Here is a 25,852-nt window from a genome sequence, read left to right on the forward strand (position 1 = left end):
GTTTCATATTTCTATGTCATGCCTTTGGAGTAAACACCATGATTTCTCCAGCCATACTTAAATTCATTGTTCATTTAGAATATATCAAGTAGGGCCAGCTGGTCCTAATTACTTTTACCAGACATTCAGAAATGCTTCTAATTTTTTAGGGATGAAACTATGCTGAGTACCTCTCAAATTACATACTTTTGGCAGTTCTTATTATTTGTTAGCTCCTAAGGCTTTTTACATATTACACAGGAATTATATGCCTAAGAAGGGTCATTACCAATGCTTGCAAGAATCAGACCATTGTTTAGACCTAAACTTAAATCTGACATGCTCAGATTAACTTGATACAGTAAAATGTTCTCTAGTAGGTAGCCAGTAGCAGATGCTTCAGAAAGATCATGGCAAACACAGATATCCTCCTCAAAATTCCCCACTATTCAGTACCTCTTGAAGTGAAAATAATGTATTTGCAATTTGAGTTGGAAGGGAAAGTCATACTCAGAACACCTTACAGCAACACTTGTAATTTTAAACAAGAAAGATGGCGACTTCAGCCCTCTTTATGAGCAAGAATTCCACGAAGTAGGTAATTAACTATAAAATTTTTACTCTGAACTCTGCTTATCTTAAATATTCATTTAAGATAACTGAATTTCTTAACTTCAGCTCTTAGCCATAAAACTTTGCAGACCCTTTCCATCCTTCATCCAGCTGTGATAAATCATCAACACCAAAGATAATTTAAGAAAAAAAGTGATATTAAGTGGCTTAAAAAGAAACTGGTTTGCAACTTCTTAAGCCATTGCAAGTATTTAAACCCAAGTCAGTTTTCCTCTGAGTAGGGAGGAAAGGCAGTTATTCTTTACAGGTCATCTCTATCACCACTCAATAGAAAGGTCTCAAAATCTGCTTTAGACATACCAAATTTCCCTAAAGCTTAAGTCCTTCAGCATAAGGGGACCAATCAAAAATTCACCCAGTATTACTTTGATCTTTGCTTTTTAATCACATGTAAAAATACTGGACAAAGTCTATTTTGACATTACACTCCAACCTGAGCTACACACTGGCTGCCTCACAGGTTATGGGCATAATGAAGTCACTCTGTAGGTGGCTGGCAGACTTTCATACCACTTCTATTGCTTAGCCAAGATAAGGGCCCACACTTTTAACAAAGCACACATTAGAACAGCACCACAGTCAGACCGAGTTAAGATGTACCAGTACAATCTTTTCGGGCACTCACCTTCTCAAAACAAACAAAAACCACCCCAAAATACAGGAGCTGAAGGCATCTAAAATTCAGTTACAGCAGCTACAGCTTCCACCTCCCTCAGATTCCATCTTTCAGATTAATGAAGAACATACCACAGAGCCACCATTTGAGATTTAAGGGTGATTTGTAGCCAGTTTTGACTGCTAAAGCCATCATCAGTGCATTAGAGGGTAGAAGGCAGATCTGCTGTGCTGAGGTATGGAAATGTTCTTCACTGTCCAGCAAGTCTATTTGTTCCCAATGAAACATTTCCTAAGCAGGAAGTTTGATATCACCACCACCTCTCGCCACATTTTAATATGTATGAAAGACAAGTATTTATGAAGGGTACTGTAGGTTTAGGGAGAAAAAACCAAACAAATTATTTAACAACCTTTCTGTGTACACAAATGACTAATGTGCTAATAGATAGTATTGTCAGTGGTCGTTTGCCAGAATAGTATCTGTTTCAATCCATTCACTTTTCCAGAAAAGCCAGTTTTCCAAATGAGTGTAAATATTTATATTTGAAACCATAGTAACATGGTAATAATTTTTCTTCAAAGATCTGAAAACTCCCAAACTCTGTAACGAGATTTTTCCAACGTGAAACCCCACATCAGGTATATTAAGTCACCTAAATGCCACCTGTTCACACTTCATGCCAACAGAAGCAGCTCAGGCAATAGGTGGGACCCCTGGAGTTGGCAATACCCTTGAATTCTTCTCCACCTTTTTATTTTTTACAAAGAAGCCACAGAAGCCATCTCAAAGACACCAGTTTCATTCTGACAGATTGCTCCTTTAGGGTAGAAAAGGTGGAACTTCAAAGCATTGCTTCAAATGACACATATTTAAACAAAAGCAGACTGAACATTTCTGTGCAAATTTACTTCTTCCAACCATCAGTTTGGAAACATTTTCAACAGAATGTTTAAGTTAACAAATCATGTTAGTTTAGAATTAACAGGTAAGTACAGCATTTTAAAACCAGTCATCTAAATAGCATGTTGAAGGCAGTATGCAACATTGAGAACTTTTAAACGGTTATGAGTCAGACAGACATTTTATATAGATTTAACACCTAGCAAAGTAAATCCTGTAACAAAGTGATTTTGCATTATACATATAACACTGATCCTTAGGCAAACAGAGACATTAAACCATTGAATCCGAGGACGGTAAGGAATGTTATAGCTGGCAGGAGTCTGCTACAAAATCCTTAAGGATGCATTGCTATGTTGCTGTACATCTTAATTCATGACACAGATGAACAGCTTTAGCAGGAAACCTTTATACCAGCCACTTTAAAGCAAGCAGACATTTCAAAGTTTTTTGGTAGCCAGAAGTTTAATCTTGCTTCACTTCACCTTTTAATTGCCTTTTCATGCGTGAATATGGACTGATTGTGTCATCCATCACGAAGTCATACAGTACTTTTATCCAAGAGTTATATTGGGGCAGGTTGTCATAGTATTCAGCTGCTATTTTCTTCACCTGAAGGAGAGATATGAGGTTTATTTACTGGTTATGTTAACATCAGTTGTGACAACTTTACAACCCTCAATGTGTAACACCACAGCAGTTTCATTCCAGAAGTTAGATCCTACAGGAAAGGTCACTTGTGCCACAATGTGAATGTCTCTTGGAGGAAAAAGCAATTCCCTAGTTATTAAGTAAATCTCCTGTGAAGTTTTTGGAGCTGGCCAGAACAAGCTCAGCTAACTCTCCAAAGTCCCTTCACCGTGCTACGTACAGGATGAGGGAGCTCACAAAGCAAGTGGTTTGGTTGCTACTGAAAATGTGTGACTCAGTTCAGTGCTGTCTCATAGATACACAAGTAACAGTTAAAAGAATGTTTTAAGTTCTAGGAAGAGCTGTTTAACACAGCTGTTTCTACATGCAATTTCAAATCTCAGTACTCAAAAGAAAAAAGGCATTTTATTTGTGCAGATAGACTTCAAAGAATGAATATAAACTGCTTCCAAAGGCTCTGTTCTCAGTTGCACATGTTAACTAGACCACTATTTAAACTGTCCAAAGAATTGACAAACACAAACAAACACAAGGTATTTACATGGCTGGTTTGAAGGCAAAGCTTGTTTTGCACATCGTCACACCTATAGAATAGTGCACCGAGGCAATGTACATTTACTCAACAGTAATAACTGAGGAGTCAAGTGTTCCCTCCTTAGGGATCTTTAGCACATGGCACAGCAGAGTCCAATCCAATCAAATTAACTGCACTGTTCCAAAAGAAGGCTTTGTTTTCTTACCAGAGCTGTGGATTACGAGTCCTGCAGCGGAACTGTATCTACCCCTAGAATTAAATACCTGGAAAAATTCATGCCCTACTCAGAGCTAAAGTACCTGTCCAAAAAGTGAAATGCTGGTTCACAGCACAAGACCAAGTATCAAAGGTGAGTTGAAACAACTTTTGCTGTATTTGAAAGATTTATGTCTATGAATAAAAGCAGTCATCTATCTCAAAAAAAACCCCAAAACCAACAAAACCCACACAAAGCCTCAACAAACCAACTGCATGATCCACCTGCCCTGCTAAAATTGCTGGCATAGTTATTTCAGCTGCAGTTCCACCAGTGACAACAGAAATAGCAATCAAGTTTAAACTTCAGAGGGATGATGTTACAAGGTCTCCCTGTTGCCAAATGCAGTAACAAAGCTGTAAGACCAACAGCACAGCTGCAGTCACATTGCAAATTCAGCGTCTGATGAAAAACTGAAGATTCAGATGTAACCCTGGAGCCTGTGTTCCCGTGCCTCAATTGGGAAACACGGATACAGTGAGAAAGAAGCTCCTGCCTGTAAGAAGCAAAGGTTGAAGTGAGGAGAAGCTTCACCTCTGCTACTCATGCAGGCATGACAGGTCTAAGTCCTGGTGTAGAACTCCTAACTCTGCCAATGTACAGCTGACACTTGTTTAGGGTTCAAAGGCTTTTTCTAGAGAAAACCGAAGTGCTCCAGACTAGAGAAGTTATTAAACATTTGTCAGCAGTACAACAGATATTAACAGTACCTCAAACCCCCTCTTTCCCCCCACCAGCGGATGGCCCTGATAGAACACACTGAAGGATAGGCACACATTGCAGTACTATCCTTAACATTTCAATGACAGAGATAACAGATCTCCAGAGTTATCTGCAACTTCTTAACTAGTTTTTTGCATACTTACAAACAAGATTTTAGAAGACAGGCTGTAATTACAGAAAGCTGAAGTTACTGCAAAGCTTAAGACATGCGTTCCCTCCCCTCTCCTTTTATGGGAGAGGACTGAGCAGCACCAAACTGGAAGCTTGTTCAGGGTACCACTAAAATGCAAAATAATTACCTCCTGTATCACTCAACTTATGTTGTGGGGTTTTTTTGTTTTTCATCTCCCAGCTTCCATTCTTCTGCCAGCGTTCTACCTTATTTTCATGTTAAAGTAGGCCTTAACCTAAGAAAAAGTAATAACCTTAGAAGTAAACTTACCAGTGGAAGGCTCTTGCCAGGAATATTGGGGAAGTCGTGATGTTCATTGTGATAGCCAACATTAAAAGTGAGCAAATTAAGTGGCCCATAGTAGGAATAGGTTTCATGTCCTTTTAAAAACATGTAATGTTCAGCTATGAAGTGTCCCGAAATTGGGTGCAACCCAAGACCAAGTACTGAACCAGCAAGCATGTAAAAAATGGATTTGACTCCCCATAAATAATATATCACTACATCAAAGGCGAGCTGAGCCAATAAATTGATTATTTCGAGCCGACTAATGGGTTTAGGATTGATGCAGAGGGGTCTAATGGCATAGAAAAAAGGCTGAAGAACAATCCATATGAACTTCCTAAAACGGGTGCAGAAGAACCAGCCTTCGAAGTTGGTAGGAATGTCCACATCGATGCCGTCACCGCCTAAGTAACGATGATGATCCATGTGGTACCTCTTGAAGGATATGGAGTAGGGGAGACCAAGAGGGAGGTTGGCAAATATTCCAAACCATCGATTCCACATGGCTTTGCTGTTGCCGAAGGCGCTGTTGTGGGAGATCTCATGAATAGCCAGAGTCATGGAGTGGCTAATACAGCTTCCAAAAACGTAAGCCCAGAAGACCACCCATTTCCAATCCAAGTCTTTAACCAGATAGAATGCAGTCAACTGTGCCAGAACCATCAGCACAACCACCCAGATCAGGTTGTAGTCTGGCTTCATCAATGCTTTTATCTCTGGGTGTTTAGCTAGATGGCAAAAAATTAAATGAAAGGGAAGTTATTACAAAGCTCTCCTCACAGCCAACTATCCCAATTAGATTAGTTTTTTCTTCCCGTTGTCCCAATTAGGAGTTGTCTGCAAAGGTAATGAAAACGCATGACCTTTCCACTTGTGATATTTACTGCTACAATGAATCATTTGGAATCAAGTCATTTTAGCACTTTTACGTTGCTCAGCAACTAGACACGTACATGGCAAGCACCAGCACCACATCCAGCCTCCTCAGGAAGGAAATGGCTCTGAGCCGACAACCCACCCGTAATTCAGGAGGGCTCAAGAAGGCTCAGCCCCGATTTCAGCGCCGCACTCGACGCCGTTATCCGCCAGCCCCGGACGCGGGTGCCGCGGTGACCTCTGCGCACAGACACCCAGACACCGCCTCACCGCCCGTCCCGCTGCCCGGGCGGGGAGCGTCCGGGGAGCCCGGGCTCCTCTTCCGCCGCTCGGGATGGCAGCCCGGCCCGCCGCCGCCCCGCGCCTCGGGCTGGGCCCCCGCAGGCGGCCGCCCCCCCTCTCCTTCCCCCGCTCCTTCCCTTCCCTTCCCCTCCCCCGCCAGCGCCGCCAAGGCGGCGGCTCCCGCCTCCACGTACGCGGGCCCGGCCCGACTCCGGCCGCCCCGCCGGGACGTTCCGGGGCCCCGCCGCCCCCCGGCAAGGGCGGCCATCTTGTGGGGTGTCCGTGTGCCTCCCCCCCGCTCCGCCACGCAGTCGGCGGTAGAAGCGGCGGCACCGCGGCTCCTCACCCAGGATCTCCTTGCGGCGGTCGGCGTGGGGCTGGTCCGTGTAGACCCACTCGAAATCCTCTCTCGCCACAGTATTCCCCATGGCGGCAGCTCGACACCCCCCGCCCGGCCGCCAGCCCGCTACGCGAAGCCCCCCGGTACCGCGCTTTATAGCGCGGGAGGCGCCCGCGGCCACGCCCCCGCCCCGCCCTCGCCCCCCATTGGCCGCCGCCGGCTGCCGGGCGCGCTCCCGCCGCGGCGGCGCCCCCTGCCGGCGGGGCGGGGGGGGCGGCGCTGAGGGAACGGAGCGGGCCCGGGAGCCCGCGGAGCCCTCAGAGCCGCCGGCAGCGGGAGCGGCGACCCGCCGCCCGAAACCCGCGTTCCCGAGGTGCTGGCCCGGTGTGACCCCTGCCTACAGGCACTGAACTACAGCTCCAAACGCCGGCACCAAAGTCTCCGTTTCCTTCCCTTTTTGTGGTAAGATATTTGAAGAACTTCTTTGACAAACTCCTCTGTAAGAACTTACCTCCATTTAATCTGTCACTGCATGTATTGGTCATATAACACTGACTGTGGCAGTTCAGCGAGAAAGATCACCCTATGTAGAAGTTGAACTATTACTTGCTTGGAATTTTAGTTGTCCACTCTAAATCAGTAGATCAATAATTCACTCAAATTAATCTAAATCAACAGTAGCGATAAAAATAATGAGGCTATTATCACAAATAAATGATACCTTATCTCTTCATGTAGTATCTCAAGGTTTATGATTCATCACTTTAAATTTATTAGTAATCATGAGTACAAAAGGTTTATGCCAACAAGCTGCTAAAAGTCCCACATGCGATTGCAGGGCTATTGGGGGGGGGGGGGGGGGGAATTCAATCTCTACTTAGAAATGTTTGCAGTGTAAAATAGTGGACAAAGCACAGGATCCATAACACATAACACTTTTGTGAATAGTTTGGTGTGCATGCGTTTCAATTAATGCATATTAGGGTGGGATTTAGAAGTGAAAAATGCAGCAAGGAGGTGAGACACGGAAAAGGTTTTGCTCGGCCTTTCCCTCCATAGTCACAGAATCTGAATTGTGCCGACTGTGATAAGAGGCAAAGCTGATGCCTAGATTCCATCGAGGCACTGTGGCCTTGCCAGGTTTACTTTTTGGTCAGTGACCGTTTCACAATAAACCTGCAAGCTTTGGGGTTGCCAGTGCAGCAGCTGACTGCAGAATCGCCGGGGTCACAAATGTTTCACTCCGCTGCACTCCAAACACCACATGTAACACTTCTGACAGCGCTCCCTTCTGGTGGGAGTTCAAATATTAGCACCGCTATCCATCACTGGGCTAAAGACCTCCTCACGCATGGGAAGGATCCTGCCAAAAGAAGGGGTGTGGTAGCCGGTGACAGGAGCACAGGGAGAGTGACGGCACATCAGGAGTTCAGTACACAGAGGCAGCTACAACATACATAGGTTTGTAAATGGTCAGGAATTTCAATAGGGCAATTAAACAGAAGATTCCAGGTTTATAAATTAAACATTCCAGAGCAGTTAAACAAGGTTTAAACAACTAAAAATATAAGTATCAAATAGGAAAGTTTTAGAGAATTTAATTGCCCAAGTGTACTGGAGAGCAAAGTGTCTTTCCTATTTAATCACTGCATTTAATCAGTCTGGTTTAAGCAGTCTGTGTAACAAATCCAGATTTATTAGGTCTTCAGCAAGTCAACAGGTTTTTTTATCTGACGTTTTCTATTCCAGAAACAGTGAGATCCTGTACCTACTGTGTCTTCAGCTGGCACAAAGCTTGAACAAAAATCCTGGAATGTTCACTTACATGTAAACCAAAGCCAGGACTGCATCTTTAAACTGGGGAAGGTGAGATCCAGGAAGGAGAACTGCAAGAGTGGAGAGCACATGGACAAGCAAGCTGGCCCAGGTACAGTGCAGAATAGCACACAAATGGACCCAAATAGAATAGTTCACAACTAGCAGACATGTTGCTGTAAAATAGTCCAAACGGAATTTACTTATTCATGAAGTAACAATGTATCACTGTAATTTGATAGTTACCCCCTTAAAACCATGAGGAACACCAAGGAATCAGGGAATCCTCTCCTGTGCCCAGACACATTCCACTATACCCTACATTACCCTATTTTCAAGAGGCTCTTGATGTTACAAATCCGTTTGGCAATCCTAGTGCTCCCCACAATTCCCTGTTAGATTTGAGTAAGAGCAACTAAGTTTCTGTTCAGTTCTGTCTTACCTTTTACATTAAGAAGTTACAGGCAGGCCTCCTTTGCAGCAATAATGAATTTGGTGATTAATGTGCTAGGCTGAGTATCAGGAACTGAGGAAGTTCCATTTGTTTCCACCTGTTCTTTAATCTGTGAAATTTATCTTGTTAAGCAGGTAGTCTTTCTTCTCTCAGTACTTCTACCTGTTACATCCATTACCCCAGGTCTGGAGGGTCCTGTGTTCAATTTGGGAAGCAAGACCTTGTTGCAAACAGCTTTTCCTTAAAAAAAATACCACCATGGTACCTTTTGATCTCATTTTCATCGTGTTCACTAGGTACACAAATATGTAAAAAAAAATCCCCAACCTTACTATGAAACAAAAAGCAGTTTCTAAGCAAGTTCCATTTTCAGAAAAGCAGTAAAGCTGGCCTCAGTTGTTTTAAGTTACTTTAAGAAACTAAATATAAGACACTTAAAATTGCTTTCTCTGTCAGCTCTGACCTTTCTTTCAGTTTCAGCCCTTGCCACAAGTACTAAAAGTGAACAGTGGCTGCAAATAAGTCATTTTTTCATATGATTTTGCAAACTACATCTCAGTCTCACTGGTTCAAAGCTCTCCCTTGAAGAGATGATACAATCACTGATCACTACCAACACTACTTCGAGGCTGATATACCAACTCACATAAACGTGCACAGGCATTGAGAGTGAAAAGAGATTTAGTTTTACTCCAGGTGATTCATCAGCTTGTTCATATATTGCAAAATTCATCCTTTTTATTTAACAAGGGACAACATGGTGTCAAATTATTGTTCCAGTTATTTTGCCCAAACAATTACTCCATTCCGGTTTTTTTCCATGTGTGTATTATTCTGGTGCACATTCCAGCCAGGAGCCATCTGACGTTTCCCTCTCTGGGCTGGGAAACAGAAAACACTGGTGTACGTTTATGGTGGAATTTCTCAGAGCTGCCTCGTAACCATCCCCTCTACCCCTTAAGTTCCATGGGCCTCATTCCATCTCAGTGTCAGCACATGGAAGAGCAGGATGCACCTGCAATCCTGGAGCATGTGATACTTCCTTGGGCTGAAGGTTCCAAGTTGGAACCGTTCCCAGAGAACGTTTCCTGTAACAATTGGCTGTTGTTTTCCAGTTCAGTTTACGAACAGCCAGAGATTCCCCAACACATCCAGAAAAGCTACTCTGGAGTAACCTGAAACGATTTCTATACTGGGATGGTGGGGAGGGGGAAATTGTTTGCATGTTCTAGAAATTAATAAAGAAACTAAAGTGAAAAATACTCCAAAAGTATGAATAAACCTTTCCAGTAAATGCAATTCATAGATTTATACTTGTTTGGGAGTATTTAATCATAAGTAGCTGGTAATTAGTCCATTACAGAAATTTTTTATCACAAATAATCATTCAATGAATTTGTATCACACAGTAATTCTAGCTATCATGCTGACCCTTTGACTCAAAATTGTTTTTTAAAAGTTAAAGTATATGCCAGTATGTTTAAGCTGAATAGCAGGTCTCTATCTCCAGGACAGTTACCTGTAAAAAACATTTTGAGCTGTAGAAAGCCAGTACAAGCAAATGCTCCTTCAACAGTTTAAGTCTGCTCTCAGACAGCCTTTTATCATTTCCTTGATGCTTAAGAAAAATGCCTTTTTTTTTTTTTTGGAAAAGACTCAAACTACTGGAGAAGTTTATTTGAAAGCTAAATGTCTGTCAAATATTAGGCATTTGCAATGTTACTTCTGGTATGAGCTAGTATGTTCTAGAAGTAAAAAATGTAGCTGAAGTTTCAGGAAAAATGTCAGTTTTCCACCATTATATAATATCTGACCCGACAATTTCTGATTTGTTTGGTGTTTTAAATACAGCCACTAGGTTCTGCTGACTGCCATACAAAATGAACTTGCACTTTAACCCACAGCAGGCATATTAAGATTATGAACAGCTACAAATGCAGCATTTGCATTTTTAGTGCCATACCAAGTTGAATTCAGAACCACCTAAAGACAAAGCAGCAGCTGGTTAAAAAAAGAAAACATAAGTCAAATTATAAAGCTACATAGTTTAGTACATTAAAACAAAACCAAGGACAATGGTATTTGTATCAGGTTCCAAAAATATACAGATGGCAGGAGGGGAATAATCACTGTACACAACTCTGAGGTGGCTAAAGTGACCAGAGAGACTGAACAGTGCAAGACATGCTTTTCCAGTTACAAGCTCAAAACAGAAGTGCAAAAGAAATTAAAGCTCTGTCTGAAGTGATTTACCTTTTAGGATAAGGAAAGCTTAGAATATTGTCATCAGTGTTACAGAGAAATTTCCACCCCAACCCCAACACAGACACACAAAATAGTTTAAGTTTTTCCATAATACAGCATTTCACTCAGATTATGTCCCCAGAGCTCGATGACTCCAGGGACAATTTGTAGGTGTTCGGTGTTGGCCTGTGACCCAGGTGATGCCCAGGCAGCCTCTCCACTCTCCAGCTTTGGCTAACAATAAATCCCTGCCCTGCAGGCAGGGCAAGTGGCAGCGCACAGCTCAGGCGCCTCCCCACACCACCTCACTGCACGGACGCCGATGCCGCTGTGCTGAAAGCAGACACTGAGCTATGGCTGAGGAACAAAGGAACTGCTTGACAGCTCTCCCAGAGTTTGGAACAGTTTCAGGCAAGTGCTTTTGGCAGGCTGACTAAGCTGTACATGCATCTATCCATGCAAATCTAGAATATGGCTCCCAAGACATAGAACCAGGGCGTGTGCATGTGAAGACTGGATAGAAGGCCCTTCCATGGAAGTTTACAAAAATATATAGCCAATACTGTAGCTTAAGAAGTCAGTTTTACTCATTACAGAGAACCCCAAAAAGTATTAACTACTTTTCAGACATTCCAGACAAGGTCACTTGTAACAAAAAAGGTCAAGTTCTCAAAAACAAGGTTTTAAAAGCGGATCTTTCCTTCAAGTGAACAGGACATCTGTTTTTACTCTTAACCATTTAGTCAGTTAAGACAATTTATTTAAGATTTCATGTGAACATATGCATAAAGACAAATAAGTTTACTTTAAACACATCTGCACAGAAAAAAAAGGTTAACCCTTCAAAACATAACAGAGCAGGTCTGGTTAGTATATAGCTATTGCAAATCTTAAAGATTCTGTGCATTAGGCCCACCCATATAGAAAGCAGGGGAAAAGTCAATGAAAGAAAATTACTGTTCAAGTCTAAGTGGTGTTTTGAAGAGCCAGCAGCCGAAGTGACACCATGAAGCTGGTCACAGTATCCAGACAAGCAGGTCTGCTTGGGCTACTAGAGCAGTGTATCCTCCTGAAGGCGCCATTTTCTCCCCAGTTATTTTCTGTTCCGAAGGCGTTTAGATTTCCTAGGACAGTCTGTGGAATCCACCGCCTTCCTCCGTTTCCTGGGAGATTGTTCATTTGAGCCCGAACCCGAGGAATTACCTACTGTGCTCTCCATCACCTCTCGCAGCTTGCGCTCCAGCTCGGCCAGGCGGGCGTTCTGTTCCCCAATGATTTGGGTTTGCTCAAGCAGTTTCTGGTCTTGATCCTGGAGCTGCTTCTGCTGCTCCTGCACTTTGAGGCGCAGCTCTGAGATCTCTCGCTTCAGCGCCGTCAGCCCCGTGCCGTTGGCTTTCACCTGCTGCTGCAGCTTGGTGACCTCCTGCCTGGAAGGGCTCTGCTTGGAGAACAGCTGCATTGTTGTCAGCGCTGCAGAAGGCCCTGGAACTTCAGAGAGAACTGTGATTAACACTCTGCGACTCACAGGTAGAAACGGTGTCCCAGTGTCCATATTTTGCTGATCTCTACTCCCCACATATGAATCTGAATACCCACTGCAAGTTATGTGGACAGGCAAACAGATTTACAGTCACTCTGGTGTCTAACAAGAACGTGATAATCTCAGAGCACAACCAGTTTAACTTAAAATACTTACAGCTTTTCAGTAGTCTGGAAAAAAAAGTTCATAATTCCTTTCCTGTATATAAGCCCCCCTCCCTTTGCTGTATCAAAAACTGTGTAGAACTATTGTATTGTCATCTAGACTTAATGTCACAAATGTTAAGACAAAACCCCACAAAACATCTATAAATTACTTAATATTGAATAGTTAAGACTGAACAAATGTCTTTCATTAGACCAGCAAAATTCTGCTGTCTTAGTTGGAGACAGCTAAAGTTCTAAAAATTCGTAGTGTGGAACTTAACAAGGTATTTCAGTGTAACTTACTTTTTAGAAGAAAGGAATTTACTTTCCATGCTTCTTCAGAATCACTCTTCTTAAGCACTAAAACCATACTGGAATCTGAGCCTAGAACTGTTGATTCTAAGAAAATTCCTGCAAATCAAGGAGACTAACAGCTACTGTATATATCTTTCACTTTTTCTGCCATAAAAGATATCTATCACTTTTGCTGTCATTATAACTCTTCTAGCAATGCTGTGCAAGTAAGGTGCAAGTGCTCTACAGACAGAAGAGTCTGGAACAGTCATCCACCTTGTGCTCCTTTTTTTCCATTAGGATGCCAGCACAGCTACCATTATGTGACACTAAGGGGGTGCTTTGGAGAGGTTATGCCCGTCCTCAACAACAGAGAGGCATTTTATGCACCACAAAGCCTTGGCCTTGAAAAGTTGATTGGCATCAACTCTGGGTCTGAGCAACACTTCCTTAGCTGAGAGGCTCAGTATATACTAACACATATAATTTTAAAAAATTAAACCTGTATATAATTTTTAACAGTATATAATTAAAACAATGAAAGTATAACCAACAGGATATAATTAAAAGGTGGCATACACACTTATGGCTAAAAGGATGGACAGGACATACAAGAAACAAAAGCATCTGCAGTTAGGCCTATTGTTTTTGCTTAAGATGCATTTTCCCCCCAATTTTTACTAAGTTATCCTTCCAGAGAGTTAAATTTCACAGTTCCTAAAGTGTCAATACGTCCTGTATAGGGAAAACTCTACAATTCTACTGATCTTTTGCCTTTTACCATTAGGGTAACTTCAGCCATGAGGCAACTACCTTAGAGTTTGGCTCACAAAAGTTCTGGAAAGTCTGACAGAGTATACAAAGGACCAGTTTAATGGCTTATTTATAAACAGTTATTTTAACTGCCTTTTCACTACTACCTATAGCTATTTTGCTTGTTAGTGCATAAAATAGTACCCCCAGTAAAGTAAAAAAAACCCCATTCTAGCCCTCTATGTACTTCGGCAAATTCATTTGCAGCTTGTCCTAAAAATAAGAGCCATTGAGTTGTCACCTCATGTGCCAAATTTCAACCAAATGCAGTGATAAAGTCTCATTCATTGGTGGCACAAAAGCATTAGTTTAATGAATACACACCCTGCATAACTCTAACATACATTCAAGTGACTGTTCTTTTGGTAGTACAAAGGCTCCTTAAATTTCAAAGCATATGAATTTCAGTTAGCACTCTTAAGAAACAAGTATCATCAATATTTATGTAATAAAGCTCCCATTTAAGGGAGGGAGCTGTGAAAACATACAGTGCTGTGATTTTTTAAAGAAAAACTGAATAAAACTTAACTATACGTTGGAATTAATACCTGGGGCAGCTCCTATTAGGCGTCCCGATACATCTGACCCAGGCATCTTTCTTTTCAGTATTGGAACAATCTTCTCATCAAAATATTCCATAGCCATGGAGGAAATGTCCCTTAGTTCTTGAAGAACTTCATGAGCTCTCTGAGGAGCTCTTGTAGAGTTTACATATCTTAGCACTCGATAAATTTCATCTATTACCTAAAACATTTAAGAAGAATTAGGATTTTCTGATAAAGGCAAGATTATTTCAGTTTGTTCTAGGAATTCTGGGGTTTTTACCACATAACAGTTGCACACTACTGAGTGTTTTAGTTCCAGATCAGCATTTTGAAGTGCTGTTCATGATATATCAGAGAAGCTATCAATTTAAACTATCACAACAGCTCTCTCCAAAGTCATGAAATAATGCTCATTGGGTGAAGTCTGAAGTACAGCCAAAACTGACTTGCAAGTTACATAAATCTATACTCAGCAGAGCATGATCATTTCCTTCAGGAGAACCTGAAGCAAGAAGCCCAAAGGCAGAGCAGTCACTACCCCTGCCAGTTATGAAACAGAATTGGAGTAGCAAGAATTAACATTATGTCAGCCTGAAGAGCTGTAAATACTTACTTGAGTCCACTTCCATACACACAAAATACTGCAAATTCAGATTAAGTCCAAAATATGTTCATTACAAAACATCAATCCACTACTGACAGAGAACACAGCTCTCTTGAAAGGTTTGGGAAACAAAGCCCTTTGGTTAAGAGAGACACAGAGATGAAGGGTGTCTCACTAATTTATGAATTAAAGTCTAAGGCAGGTCAAGATTAAGAGTGCTGGTCTCTTAGCCAAGGCTACACAGGTATTTTGCACAGGATTAAGAATGTTTGAAGTTTCCTGAAGAACACACATAATAAGGACCTTGTAAACAAGTTGCACCCTCTATTCTGATAAAGGAAGCTTAGCTAAAAAGTCCCAAAAGCTAGACAAGACCTAAGTTTCTCATCGTGCAACAAACAACAAAAGACTTCTCTAATTGCATCCACTTATATCCTGTTAGAAACAACATCCTCAATATAAAACCTTGCAGCAGTGCTCTGCTATCACACACAATGCTGAACCTCAAATCAGGATTTGCATATTCTAACACAAATTTACTTCCTGGCAGTTCTGTGGTGAAATTTCCTGAGGGAAGCAAAGCAGGTGGGAGGGAAACCACACACTGTAAGTGAACAATAGGCCTTGAATCTGATTGACCAAAATATTAATTAATGGGTGAACTGATAACTGTGCTGAGAGAGCAGCAGTGCTACCAACCTCACACACTAAGTAAATAATTAAAAAAACACCCCAAAAAACACCACAAACTTTTTGGCAGTTGTATCAAAATAAAATCAAGGTCCTTACAAGTTGGTGCCCACAAGGAAAAGCAAACTCACCTGCCCAACTCCTGCACACCCCGGGTCTGGGGTGAGTACTGTCTTTCACTCTACTCCTCAAAACACTAGGGCAACATTTTTACAATCTACCACATAAGTATCAGGGACTTAAGTTCATTTGACTTCATTATATATATATTTTTTAAATACATGGTATATAAAAAAAATATAGTCAAATAAAAATATAATTTTAAATTAATTAGATTGCCAATCAACAGGAGTGTACAGAGATAGTTACTTCTTCAAGATAAGAATACATTCCACGCCCACAGCTTATCTTACCACTGCATGCATAACTACCTGCATGCTTCCCCAGAATCCAAGAGATAACTTTTCCATTCATCTCACTGCAATTCAGTTCTCTGCCCACAAAAAAGTAACACCAATGTATCCGAACGTTACATGGAAAGATCAATGAACAGAGCATAGGATAATGTTCACTGATCTCATTTAATCCCTGAGCTGTACCAGTCTTCCTCTGAGCACAACTCTGTCAGTTCCCCTGTGCACTGCCGATTTCACAGCTTATAAAACATTGGTATCTCCAATGTACATCTTGCCTGCATAATTTATATTTAATGCAGAGCTGGTATTCTAAAACACCAGAACTGTTCAGCAATGTTCCCATTTAACACACTTTACATTTAAAACTAATTCCACCCACTGTACAAAAATATACCATCCAGTGTAATACTGAACAGTGTTTTGACATACTAAATACTTTAATTCAATTAACATGAAGTACTCAAACCCTTAAAAAAGGTGCCTAAAATCTTGACTGACTGAGTGCTTAGTGTTATGTGTAGTCTAAATTACTACATCTTCAGATGGCCCGATCACATGTTTTTTCTAAAAGGTTGTAGAGGATGAGTATACCACAAGCCAAATGTCAGAATCAAGAGAGAATCTAAGGGCAAATAGAACTCAAATTTTAAATAATTAATATTTAAATACACGCTGGTTTATTCATTTCAGACTGCCTGATAAAACAGAGTATTTGCTTGTAAGTTTGTTTGCAAGTATATATACATACATATATATGTACACACACACACACACACTATATCAATTTTCCCCAGCTGTGCCAGGTTAAGTTACACAATCCTATTTTTTAAACACAGATACATATTCACATAATATAGTTGACATTTTACCTTTCCAGGTATGAAGCAACAGAGATTGGAATCCACATACTTCATGAAAGTCATATTTAAGAGAGACAGTCTTGTTTCCACAGCAGCGAGGATGTCTGCATGGCGAGCTAATGAATGGTTTCTCCTTTCTGACTCCCGTCTGGAAAACAGACCACAAGGTGACACTGATTTAACAAGGAGTCAAAAAATCAAACTGTAACATTTGTCAAGTTCATTTCACCCTTAAAAAGCCTGTAACCACTAACATTTGTCTTCATGGAAATAAAAGACACTGACTGACACCCAGCTAGTAACAGCATACTACACCTTCTTAGACAGAATTTGTTCTCTAAATAATCACTCTATCTTGTGTGCTCCATAAATTTTGTATGTAATTTAAGACTATTTAAGAACAAGGCTACAGTACTAACTAGCAGCAGACACTGAGTCAGAGTGAATATTTTTATCCCACTCACTCATGTGGTCAGTACTTCAATGCAGTTGAAATAATAAATGCAGTATATTAGTAGTGAAGTTTATGTAGTAAAGAACTGCTATGAAGTTTAGGTTGAGATAGAAATGCTTTCTGACAAATGATCTCTATGCTAAGTGGCATAGAGATACGCTTAGTTTCTTCACTCTGACTGGGAAACCTGACAGGACACAGCAGCAGCTCCACCTATTCACCGGAAAGAGGAAGAAAGACATTGCTTCAGTGAGAAACCAGTTCCCAGTAATGCTTATTTATCAAACCCCTCTTCCCTGTTCCCATTTAATCCTTGCCAGTGAAAACCTTGCCCTTTTTTTTGTAAGCAGAGTCTTTGATAAATGATCAGTGAAGAAAGTTGGTCTTGAAAAGGAATGGCATTTATTCATTCCTGGGAATCCTTGCTTGATTTGCCAGAAGAGCTGAACAATACAGAACCCAGACTTCTCTGTTTGAAATACCAGACACGCTTTTCACACCATTATTCTGTAACTAAATCTTAGATTCAAGCTGTTACTAGGAAAAAAAAAATTAAATAAAGGCAAATGTGACTCAAATTTTCAAAATATATAAGAGGAACTAGCCAGAAAGGAATTTCATTTCAATAATCTGCTTAAATGAATCTAATGCTTATATTTAATTCTAGTTTTAAGGGGTACATACCTTGGAAGTTGAGCTTTAACTTGCTTTTGACACAAGTTGTGGTATCTTTCCACTTTTAGAAATCCCTGGTTTAACATTCTCTGGCAAACCAAGTCCATTCGCTTACAAACCTGTATTTAATTAAAAAGAAGTCTTAAGGCTCAATTAAGGTCACAAGTCACTTTTATTACTATCTTATCCCTTGCCAGGTAGCAAAAGATTCTCTTTCGGTTTTTAGTTCCATTTCAACAAGGAAAAACTGCAGTTAAGATTCAGGCATTTCCATCTTCAAAGATCATGATACTCCAAAAAGGAGCAGCTATGTTCCACACAGATCACAAATAAATCTATTGATTTTGCCTAACAAGAGATAGTAGGCTGAATGCCACCTATTAGAAGCAAATACAATTTCCTCTGATTTTAATGGAAGTTGCAAATGCTCATGCCTGGCTCTTAGCATGGTGTCCAGAGTGATTTTGGCAGATCAAGTTAATATTTTGTAGTCTCAAAAATAGAAGCCTTTAAAGACAAGAAGTCACTGTGGTTGTCTCCCAGTTTTTAAGGGTTATGTTTTTGAAGTCAACCACTATTAAATTTAAAAACACATGGAAAACATTGCACATAGAACAAGATTCTCCTTTTTATATATGAAATTCTTTTCTCCTCTGTTTAAAGGAATCCTTTATTTCCTATGTTGGACACCACAGCTTCAGGAAGAAGGGACATTAAGAGCTACAGAAGATATAATAAACTGCTGAAGTTAAACCTTCATGAAGTTACCAGTTACAGGACAAAGCCAACTCATACAGAAGTCTAAATCAATTGCTATTCAGTTCTGAAGATGCAAGAGCTTAGTGACCCAACTGTTCTTTGAAATTGTTTGGGTTTTGTTGGGGTTTTTAAGTTCTAAATCTGCAGCTCCCACTGTGACCCTACTTGCCAATAAACACTCCTTTCCTCCATATACTCCTCATTTCATAACTTTTAAGTCTGTGTAAGTTCATACCTTGAGGAAGATTCTCACCTCTCCCAGAAAAGCCTGCAATTACTTTTGTAATGCCTTCTGTATAAACAGAAAGAAGTTCTGCTTTGTGAGTCTCTCTCTAGTCACAGCTGGCTGAAGTTCTATGAGAAGTTACCACTTTCAGACAGATTTGTTTGAACAGGCCTTTAAGCAGTGACTATGGATCTGTCTGCGCTCCTCAGTATTAGATCTTTCTGGTTAACAAAGAAGGATCAGACAGGCAAACTGCAGAGGGGGAGTCTCAGCACACTCCGCCCTACCATTCAGTGATCCAGCCAAATCATCTGTGTGTAAGGAAAAATGCCGGCCCTTCCTACAGCTTCCTTCCCTGAGCTCGTAGCTCCAGGGGCACACGGATTTAAATCGTTTTTGAGTTCGAGGCCTTGCAGCTTTGTGGCGGCTCTAACCGAGTCCCTGAGGCAGGACGCGGTACCTGCACAGCTCTGCAGTCACCGGGCACAGGAGGAAAACATCCCCAGGCACGCTCGGCGCTCGGAGGCGGCAGAGGGAGGGTTTTAACCCTGCGCACAGTGACATCTGCCGGCAGAGAGGCCTCCCAGGGAGCTGCAGCCGACACGCGAACCGCACGGGGGTTCTTCATCTTCCTCCTTTGCTTGCCCGACACAGCACGAGAAATTTTGTGCTCCGATTTCTCGACATGACCCGTATTTAGCCAATAATCAGTCCAGAACCCAAACACCAGAGATCAAAAGTGTTTGTTTGCAACTTATTTTACCAATCATTTCGTAATTCTCAGCTGGTTCACCATGTTAACCACATAGCACCTGGATTTATAGGAAATTACTATTTCTAGACTGCACAGTCATATGTAAAGTAGCATCACTACACTTTTAGGTGTCCACAGTAGCCCAAGACAATTTGATATTAGCTATTTGACAGATCATAAGTTGAATTTCCTTATCCTTGTATTTGCAATTTTGGTGTTTGGTATGAATATTTTCTTATGTTAGTCACAGAGCTCAAAGAGGCTGTGTTTCCTCAAAGGTCAAGTCCAACCAGACCCTGTGTTCAAGTTTCAGGGTTAGAAAGTCCTGAAGTATTCCAAGTCCATGTAAAAAGCAGAGAGGTTGCTTTTTCATACGCTCACTTGCATGTGATAACAGCCTTCTATGATCCTATGAACTAATTTTCCATGTCATTTGTAAACAAACTGACACAATCAACTAACTTCTATTTCCTCGAGCACGTTTTATTTCTTCCAAGTTTCACTACCAGATAATCAACTGCAAAACAAATATAAAATATCCTAGAGTGTTTAGATTCAATCTATGTTATTTTTCTTAGACGGTACACTGACACCATGTTCTGCAAAATGCCCTTTTTTAGGGTAAAGTAAGTGGCAAAACGCTTATCACTTCATCAAGAAACTTTAAAATAGAAATGCCTGCAAATACAGACTGACTGAAACTGGAAATATTAAAACCACACAGTCCAAAGGCTATCAGTCCTTACTTGTGCCATGCAGGAAATAAGCACAAGTTTGCTGCAGAATCTAAATAATTCTGACGTGTGTCAGAATCCAAGATAACCTTCTCAGAGTGTTCATGGAAGAAGGTTGTGGATTGTGTGATTTTAATCATGCTTGCTGTAGTAATAGCCTGAATGGAAGTGCCTTTCCAAGCTCAGACGTGACTGAAAAAGAAACTGGAATCTAAGAATTTCATTATTATCCCACTGAGGCAAAAATTTCAAAGCTTTTGCAAGTCACTAAAAATACCCCAGTGAAAGGAGCCTTCAAAAGCTGGAAGACAGTGAGCTTCCCTGTCAGCATGCACAGTAGGCTTGTCCAGAGCAGTTCAGCTTCAGACATTGGGATCTTCGGGGTTTTCTGTGTTTCTCTCATGGGGATCATCACAGGAAACAGATGAAGTAAATACTCAAAAGGGCTGAAAGCAAAACACTGCTGCTTTTCCTCTCATTCACTTTGTCTGAACAAAAGTTTGAAGGCTCAAGATTTCCCTCATTTCAGGCGTGACTGCTCTCTGAATACCTATTGTTTAGTCTCTGATCCTTGGATCTACTTCACTGCTTAACCAGTAGGTGCTTCATTTATGTTTTCACATGCAGTAACCCCAAGAATAGCAGAAAGCATTATGCTCAGGAAAGCAAGTGCTTTTTGCACAATGAGGGGCCCATGGTCTTGACTTGCCTGATGGCAATCATCACAAGCAGGAAATGTTCTTTGCCCCATCCTTTGGTGACAGAAAAAGACTTCTGGATCTTATGCTCCTCATTATGTTCTACATAAACAAGGCATGTTCCTATCTCCATTTCAATCTGAAAACATTCTGGTCTTCTATATCCTCCCACCCCACTAACTCCTCAGTCTGTTGTCTTATACACACTTAGATCCACACCCAGTTCAACTCAGAGAATTTACTTTTCTTTTTCTTTTTTTTTTTTTATGGATCACTGAGGAAAGGTGATCCAAAATAAAAAAAAAAAAAGCACATTAGGACATCCACTCCTTCCATGTTGGGATCCAGAGAATGCAACAAAATGATTGGTTTAGGGAGTCCACATTTTTTTTTGTCTAAACATCTATGATCAAACTTTGTTTAGGTCAATTGATGTCCTGGATTTTCCTGCCTTCCTCAAGATGCTTTATCCCATGGAATCCCACATTCTAAGGGGTAATGAGGCTGTTTTGGGGCATGCTTCTAATATGCATGAGACCTGAGCAATTTAATACCTATCATTCAATTAACATGCTCCTGCAATGTATCTTTAGCACAGTACTACTTATTATAAGATACACTCATTCACCTTCGAAAAGCAGCCCAAGTCAGTTCTCACAGAAAACAAATGTTTACTGTTCGTGCAAGGCAGGTTTTAGAGCAGGAATACATAGGACTTCCCAAAGGCTACTCACCACCTTTAAAAATCCCAAAGTAATGAAATTTCATTATGCATTTATGCCTGGGCATCGCTATTTTTAAAGGCTACCTTAATTCTCTGACAACAGCACCTGGAGCTATGAAGAACATTCAGTGTCTGCCTCTCGGTGAACAGCCAAAAGAACACCTTCAGCTCTGAACAGCCACCTGAAAGACCCAGCTGATCAAGCTTATGGGCTCAAACCAGAAAGGCTTTGATTCTTTACATTACTGCTGGTTAACAAAAGGCTACTTTCTTCTCAGAAGAATGCTCATAATGCCTTCTGATGTGCTTAAGGGAACAGTTAGGAATTTGGTGATTAATTTTCTCGGCTGTCACTGACTCAAAAACTCGAAATAGGGAAAGACCAACCGAATAGCTTCCTTCATTTTATGCCCAGTATTGTTCTATGTATGTTTCAAAGTTGGTATTTATACAGTCTGGTTTTGCATGTTTCAGAAGGGGCAATCGTCTTCTGGAAACAGGAACTTGGAGGTGCTATACAAGAGAGCATAAAAGTGTCACGTTTTACTTCCTAAGTGCCAGTGAGAGTTAAACAGCTGGTTCAGTCCTGACATCGTCACCTTTCCTACTCTCACCTTCACTGCCAACACAGCATTGCTTACAAACACTTAGTGCTGGAGAAAGAAAAAGCCTTCTGTTGACTCGTGAGAGCTCCCACAGGCACTACCATTCATAAGATGCAATGGGAAAGGTGCAGCCATGGGCTGTGCCTGGCGTTGCAATTCCGAGCCTGAAACGTGGCATATCCAAACACTGTGTGATGTACTTCTCTTCCCTGCGGTCAAACTGCAAGTAAGTACCATCCATGATCTTGGGGATGTCCTGTGCAGAGCCAGGAGCTGGACTTTTAACTCAGCCTGTTCTCTGGTTCTCAAAGTACCACATCTTTTTTACAGATCCATTACCTACTCTCACAGAAGCTGCTGAAGTCTTCAGGGGACTGATAGCACACTCTAGAAATACTTAGGAACTGGTGTGCTTGGAGCAGTATAAACGAGAACAAATTTTTTGCTTGAAGAGCTTTCGGTTTAAAGTTACAGTCAGGATGCAACACTTCAGGTTGCTGATCCAGGACACAGACAGTCCAATTTCCTGCAGAAATACGCTTGTAATGTTATCCAGTTTAGACTAATCGACTTCTTAAAATAGGAACGGTTCAGTGCATGCACGTTTACTGAGAGTTACATAAGCTGTGCATTAATTCCTTCACTATTATTTCATTTACTACCTTGTAAGAGATTCAGTAAGACAGCACCTTAGCATAATATGACACGGTTTACATCAGGCTCCTTATGCAGGCAGTTAAATATTGATATACATTGATCTCCTCGCTGACATCTGTGGGGGTTTTTGGCATTATTAAGTTCAGAGGTGCAGATACCGTATGTTATTAATTACAAATCCACTAAGACTGGAAGAAGCAGGCAGTCTTTTTTTTTTTTTTAAATCTTCTTTTTTGACCCACATTTCTAGACAGGGGAGGATTCTTGGAGCAGCAGGCTCACCACCTCCTACACTTGTAGGCTTAAGCCCTATAAGTAAAAATAAACACACATATGAGACACAATAGACTACCCACTCCAACCAGTCAGTAGGAGAAATGAGCCTCCAGCAGCCCGGCGCTTTCTCACAGAGCGTGAAAGGAATGAAAGAGTTAAGAGAAGGTAAAAAGAGCTTTAGGAATGCGTGTACGGAAGCGCACACCGAGTGTGGAGAAGGGATAAAGCCCCATCCCACCCCACCCCATCCCATCCAGCCCCTTCCTCGGCGAGCGCAGCAGCCCGGCGGGGGGCGCCGGGGCCGCCGCCACCCCCGCACCTGCCCCGGGCCGGGCGGGCTGACCCCGGCCCCGGCCGCAGCGGGGCCCCCGCCCCGCCGCCTCCCCTCCGCGGCCCCTACCAAGCGCAGCTGGCTCGTCTCATCGTAGGACAGGAAGCTGAGGATGCTCTCGATAGCCACGATGGGCAGCCCCATGAGCGTGTTGCTCTGAGGTGGCGGCTCCATGGGCGCCAGCGGCTCGGCGGCCTCCGGCAGCGGGGCCGGGGAGAGCCGCGCAGAGCCCGGGGCGCCGCCTTCGCCCTCCGACACGAGCCGCTCCTCCGGCGCCGCCATCTTGCAGCCCGTCCTTCCTCCGCGGGGGGACGGTACCGCCTCTCTGTGACGCCTCTTCCGCAGCCGTTCACGGCGGCCCCGCCTCGGCATTCCCGCAGGTAGTCAAGGAAACGGGGCCGGTAGTGCTGTCGGGACGCTCGAGGGCTTGCGGTGCCGCCCGCGCTCGGGGAGCCGTTCGCGGGCGGGTGCCGGAGGGATGGCGTCCGACTCTTGTCGTTGGTGCCCAGAGGCAGGACGAGGAGCAAGGGCCGTAGACGAAAACACGAGAAGTTCCCCAACCTGAGGGAGAATTTTTTTTAACCTGAGGGTGGCAGAGCACTGGAGCAGCTGCCCAGGAAGGTTGTGAAGACTCCCTCTCTGGAGACATTTAGACCCCACTTGGATCCTGTGTCACCTGCTCCAGGTGACCCTGCCTTGGCAGGCGGTTGGACTGGAGATCTCCAGAGGTCCCTCCCAGCCCTAACGGTTCTGTAATTCCCACGCAGGATTCCCACTCTCTCCGTGAGGAGTTACCTTACTACCCAACCTGAACCTCCCCCGAGGCGGCTTTGGAGCATCCCTTCGTGTACTGCTTCTGGAGAGGAGGGATGAGTGCCTCCCACTCCATGTCCCTCTGAGGAAACTGGGCAGGACCTCCCAAAACTCCATGGGTGCTGCTGCGCAGGAGTCCGGCAGTGCTCCGTCCGCATGGGCACAGTGACCTACCGGGACAATGTCCTTGCATTACAGTGAGGCAGCTACGGGGGGGAAAATACCCCTGAAACTCCTAAGTGAGGCACAACTACATCTTTATTACAAAGTAATCCAGCCTGCTGTGTTTTACCTGTAGATGGGCGAGCGGCCCTTCTGTCTTTGGTGTCCAGGCTGCCCCTGCTCTGCTGGCAGGGGGAGCCACAGCAGCCGGGGGCTGCAGGTCTGCTGCCGCCTTTGGGATCAGAGCCAGCTGGCATAGCCCTCGGCAGCCCGAAAACCACTGCCTGGAACCAGCCATAACTGAGCAGGCGGAACACCCAGAATAAAGCAAACTCTGCTCCTTTATTTGCCCTTTATCCTGTATGTTAAGGAGGTTTCTGGATCAGATTGCTGGGACAACAAAGGGATGGGACCAAGGGCTGTTTCTAGAACATTCCGTGGTGCTTCTGAGAACAGACACACCTCCGTTTCACAAGCGTTTTAGCCTGACAGAAGTTGGCACAGCCTTTGAAAATTATGGTGCCAGTCTCCTCAGTGCCTTCAGCTGCTGCTTTGTTCCACGTCAGCAGCGTTGGTTGTCTGTGCTTGACTGGGGAACCGGTGCTGCTGAAGACTGACTTGTCAAAGGAAATCACTAAACAAGCGTCAAGAGTGATGGTAGCAAAGTGTGTGGGGAAAAAGACATCAAATGTCTGCGGAGAACGAGACCACTTCTTTCAGTACCTGCACCAAGGTAGTCCAGCTTAAAATATGACAGGACTAAAGAATGAGCTGCCTGCAACACCTCTGTACTTTTTTTTTTCAGCCATGCTTCCTCTCTTTGAAGTTTTATCTTAGCCCATTTCTTTCAGTCCCTCCTCTCATCTGCAATCTCTTTCTAAAAAAAAAAAAAAAACCAACCAAAAAAAACCAACAAAAACCAAACCCCCAAAAAAGGCATCTGGAAAAGAATTCACTTGGGAGCAGGGCAAAGGCAAGGGTAAGGCTTTATGTGTGTCATCCCAATGGCACTCCAAAAATGTGCGCTGAAATTAATATTTCCTTTTTGGGAGCAGAACACTGTGTGCCTTGTATGGATCTGGAAGTGTTTTGCTCCCTCCCCTCAACTTGTCAATGCTGCTATCTTGCAACGAGGGTTTTATTCTTGTGCATGGTTTTCAGACCTGATCTCCTTCCACATGCACCGTCAGCAGTTTAAAACTCACTCAGGAGAATTCTTTATGAACTTGTGACTTGGCACGTGAAGTTCGGGCTGGCAGAGTGTTGATGCTTTAAAAGGAAGTGGAGTTTTTCATCTTACCTAAGCATATAA

General features: G+C 42.6%; 2 protein-coding genes and 1 long non-coding RNA gene across 6 annotated transcripts; 1 reads left to right on the forward strand and 2 right to left on the reverse strand.

Moving 5' to 3' along the window:
• Positions 1-1,201: 1,201 nt before the first annotated feature.
• DEGS1 (delta 4-desaturase, sphingolipid 1) lies at positions 1,202-6,378 on the reverse strand. Its single transcript, XM_066178188.1, has 3 exons — positions 6,258-6,378; positions 4,739-5,481; positions 1,202-2,743 (listed from the first exon to the last, which is right to left on the reverse strand). Exons 1-3 carry the CDS (start codon positions 6,337-6,339, stop codon positions 2,597-2,599), a joined length of 972 nt encoding a protein of 323 aa, XP_066034285.1. The 5' UTR covers positions 6,340-6,378; the 3' UTR covers positions 1,202-2,596.
• Positions 6,379-6,525: 147 nt separating this feature from the next.
• On the forward strand, positions 6,526-18,751 carry LOC136286528 (uncharacterized). Its single transcript, XR_010719938.1, has 4 exons — positions 6,526-6,713; positions 8,001-8,178; positions 16,690-16,839; positions 18,465-18,751. It is a non-coding gene; the product is annotated as an uncharacterized lncRNA (long non-coding RNA).
• On the reverse strand, positions 9,193-23,861 carry FBXO28 (F-box protein 28). 4 transcript variants are annotated; one of them, XM_066178192.1, is made up of 7 exons: positions 23,635-23,724; positions 21,803-23,267; positions 17,811-17,920; positions 16,682-16,820; positions 14,106-14,301; positions 12,754-12,861; positions 9,193-12,252 (listed from the first exon to the last, which is right to left on the reverse strand). In XM_066178192.1, exons 3-7 carry the CDS (start codon positions 17,906-17,908, stop codon positions 11,858-11,860), a joined length of 936 nt encoding a protein of 311 aa, XP_066034289.1. In that variant the 5' UTR covers positions 17,909-17,920; positions 21,803-23,267; positions 23,635-23,724; the 3' UTR covers positions 9,193-11,857. The 4 variants fall into 4 exon arrangements, with proteins under 4 accessions (XP_066034289.1, XP_066034287.1, XP_066034290.1 ...); XM_066178190.1 differs by lacking the exon at positions 21,803-23,267 and having other exon boundaries at positions 23,635-23,861; XM_066178193.1 differs by lacking the exon at positions 23,635-23,724 and having other exon boundaries at positions 21,803-23,455.
• Between the last annotated feature and the right edge of the window lie 1,991 nt (positions 23,862-25,852).

The sequence above is a fragment of the Chamaea fasciata genome, unplaced genomic scaffold (genome assembly GCF_029207755.1).
Source record: "Chamaea fasciata isolate MVZ Bird 193981 ecotype frontalis unplaced genomic scaffold, bChaFas1.0.hap1 SCAF_3, whole genome shotgun sequence".
NCBI classification, from domain to species: Eukaryota; Metazoa; Chordata; class Aves; order Passeriformes; family Sylviidae; genus Chamaea; species Chamaea fasciata.

Coding starts and splice junctions, on each gene's coding strand:
- FBXO28 (XM_066178190.1), bottom strand. CDS start 23,847: ATGGCGGCGCCGGAGGAGCGGCTCGTGTCGGAGGGCGAAGGCGGCGCC. Junction 12,862..14,105: donor CCTAATAGGAGCTGCCCCAG/GTATTAATTCCA, acceptor CTTGATTTGCAG/GAATTTTCTTAGAATCAACA. Junction 12,253..12,753: donor AAATTCCTTTCTTCTAAAAA/GTAAGTTACACT, acceptor TTCTCTCTGAAG/TTCCAGGGCCTTCTGCAGCG.
- DEGS1 (XM_066178188.1), bottom strand. CDS start 6,339: ATGGGGAATACTGTGGCGAGAGAGGATTTCGAGTGGGTCTACACGGAC. Junction 5,482..6,257: donor CCGCCGCAAGGAGATCCTGG/GTGAGGAGCCGC, acceptor TTTGCCATCTAG/CTAAACACCCAGAGATAAAA. Junction 2,744..4,738: donor CTGGCAAGAGCCTTCCACTG/GTAAGTTTACTT, acceptor TCTCTCCTTCAG/GTGAAGAAAATAGCAGCTGA.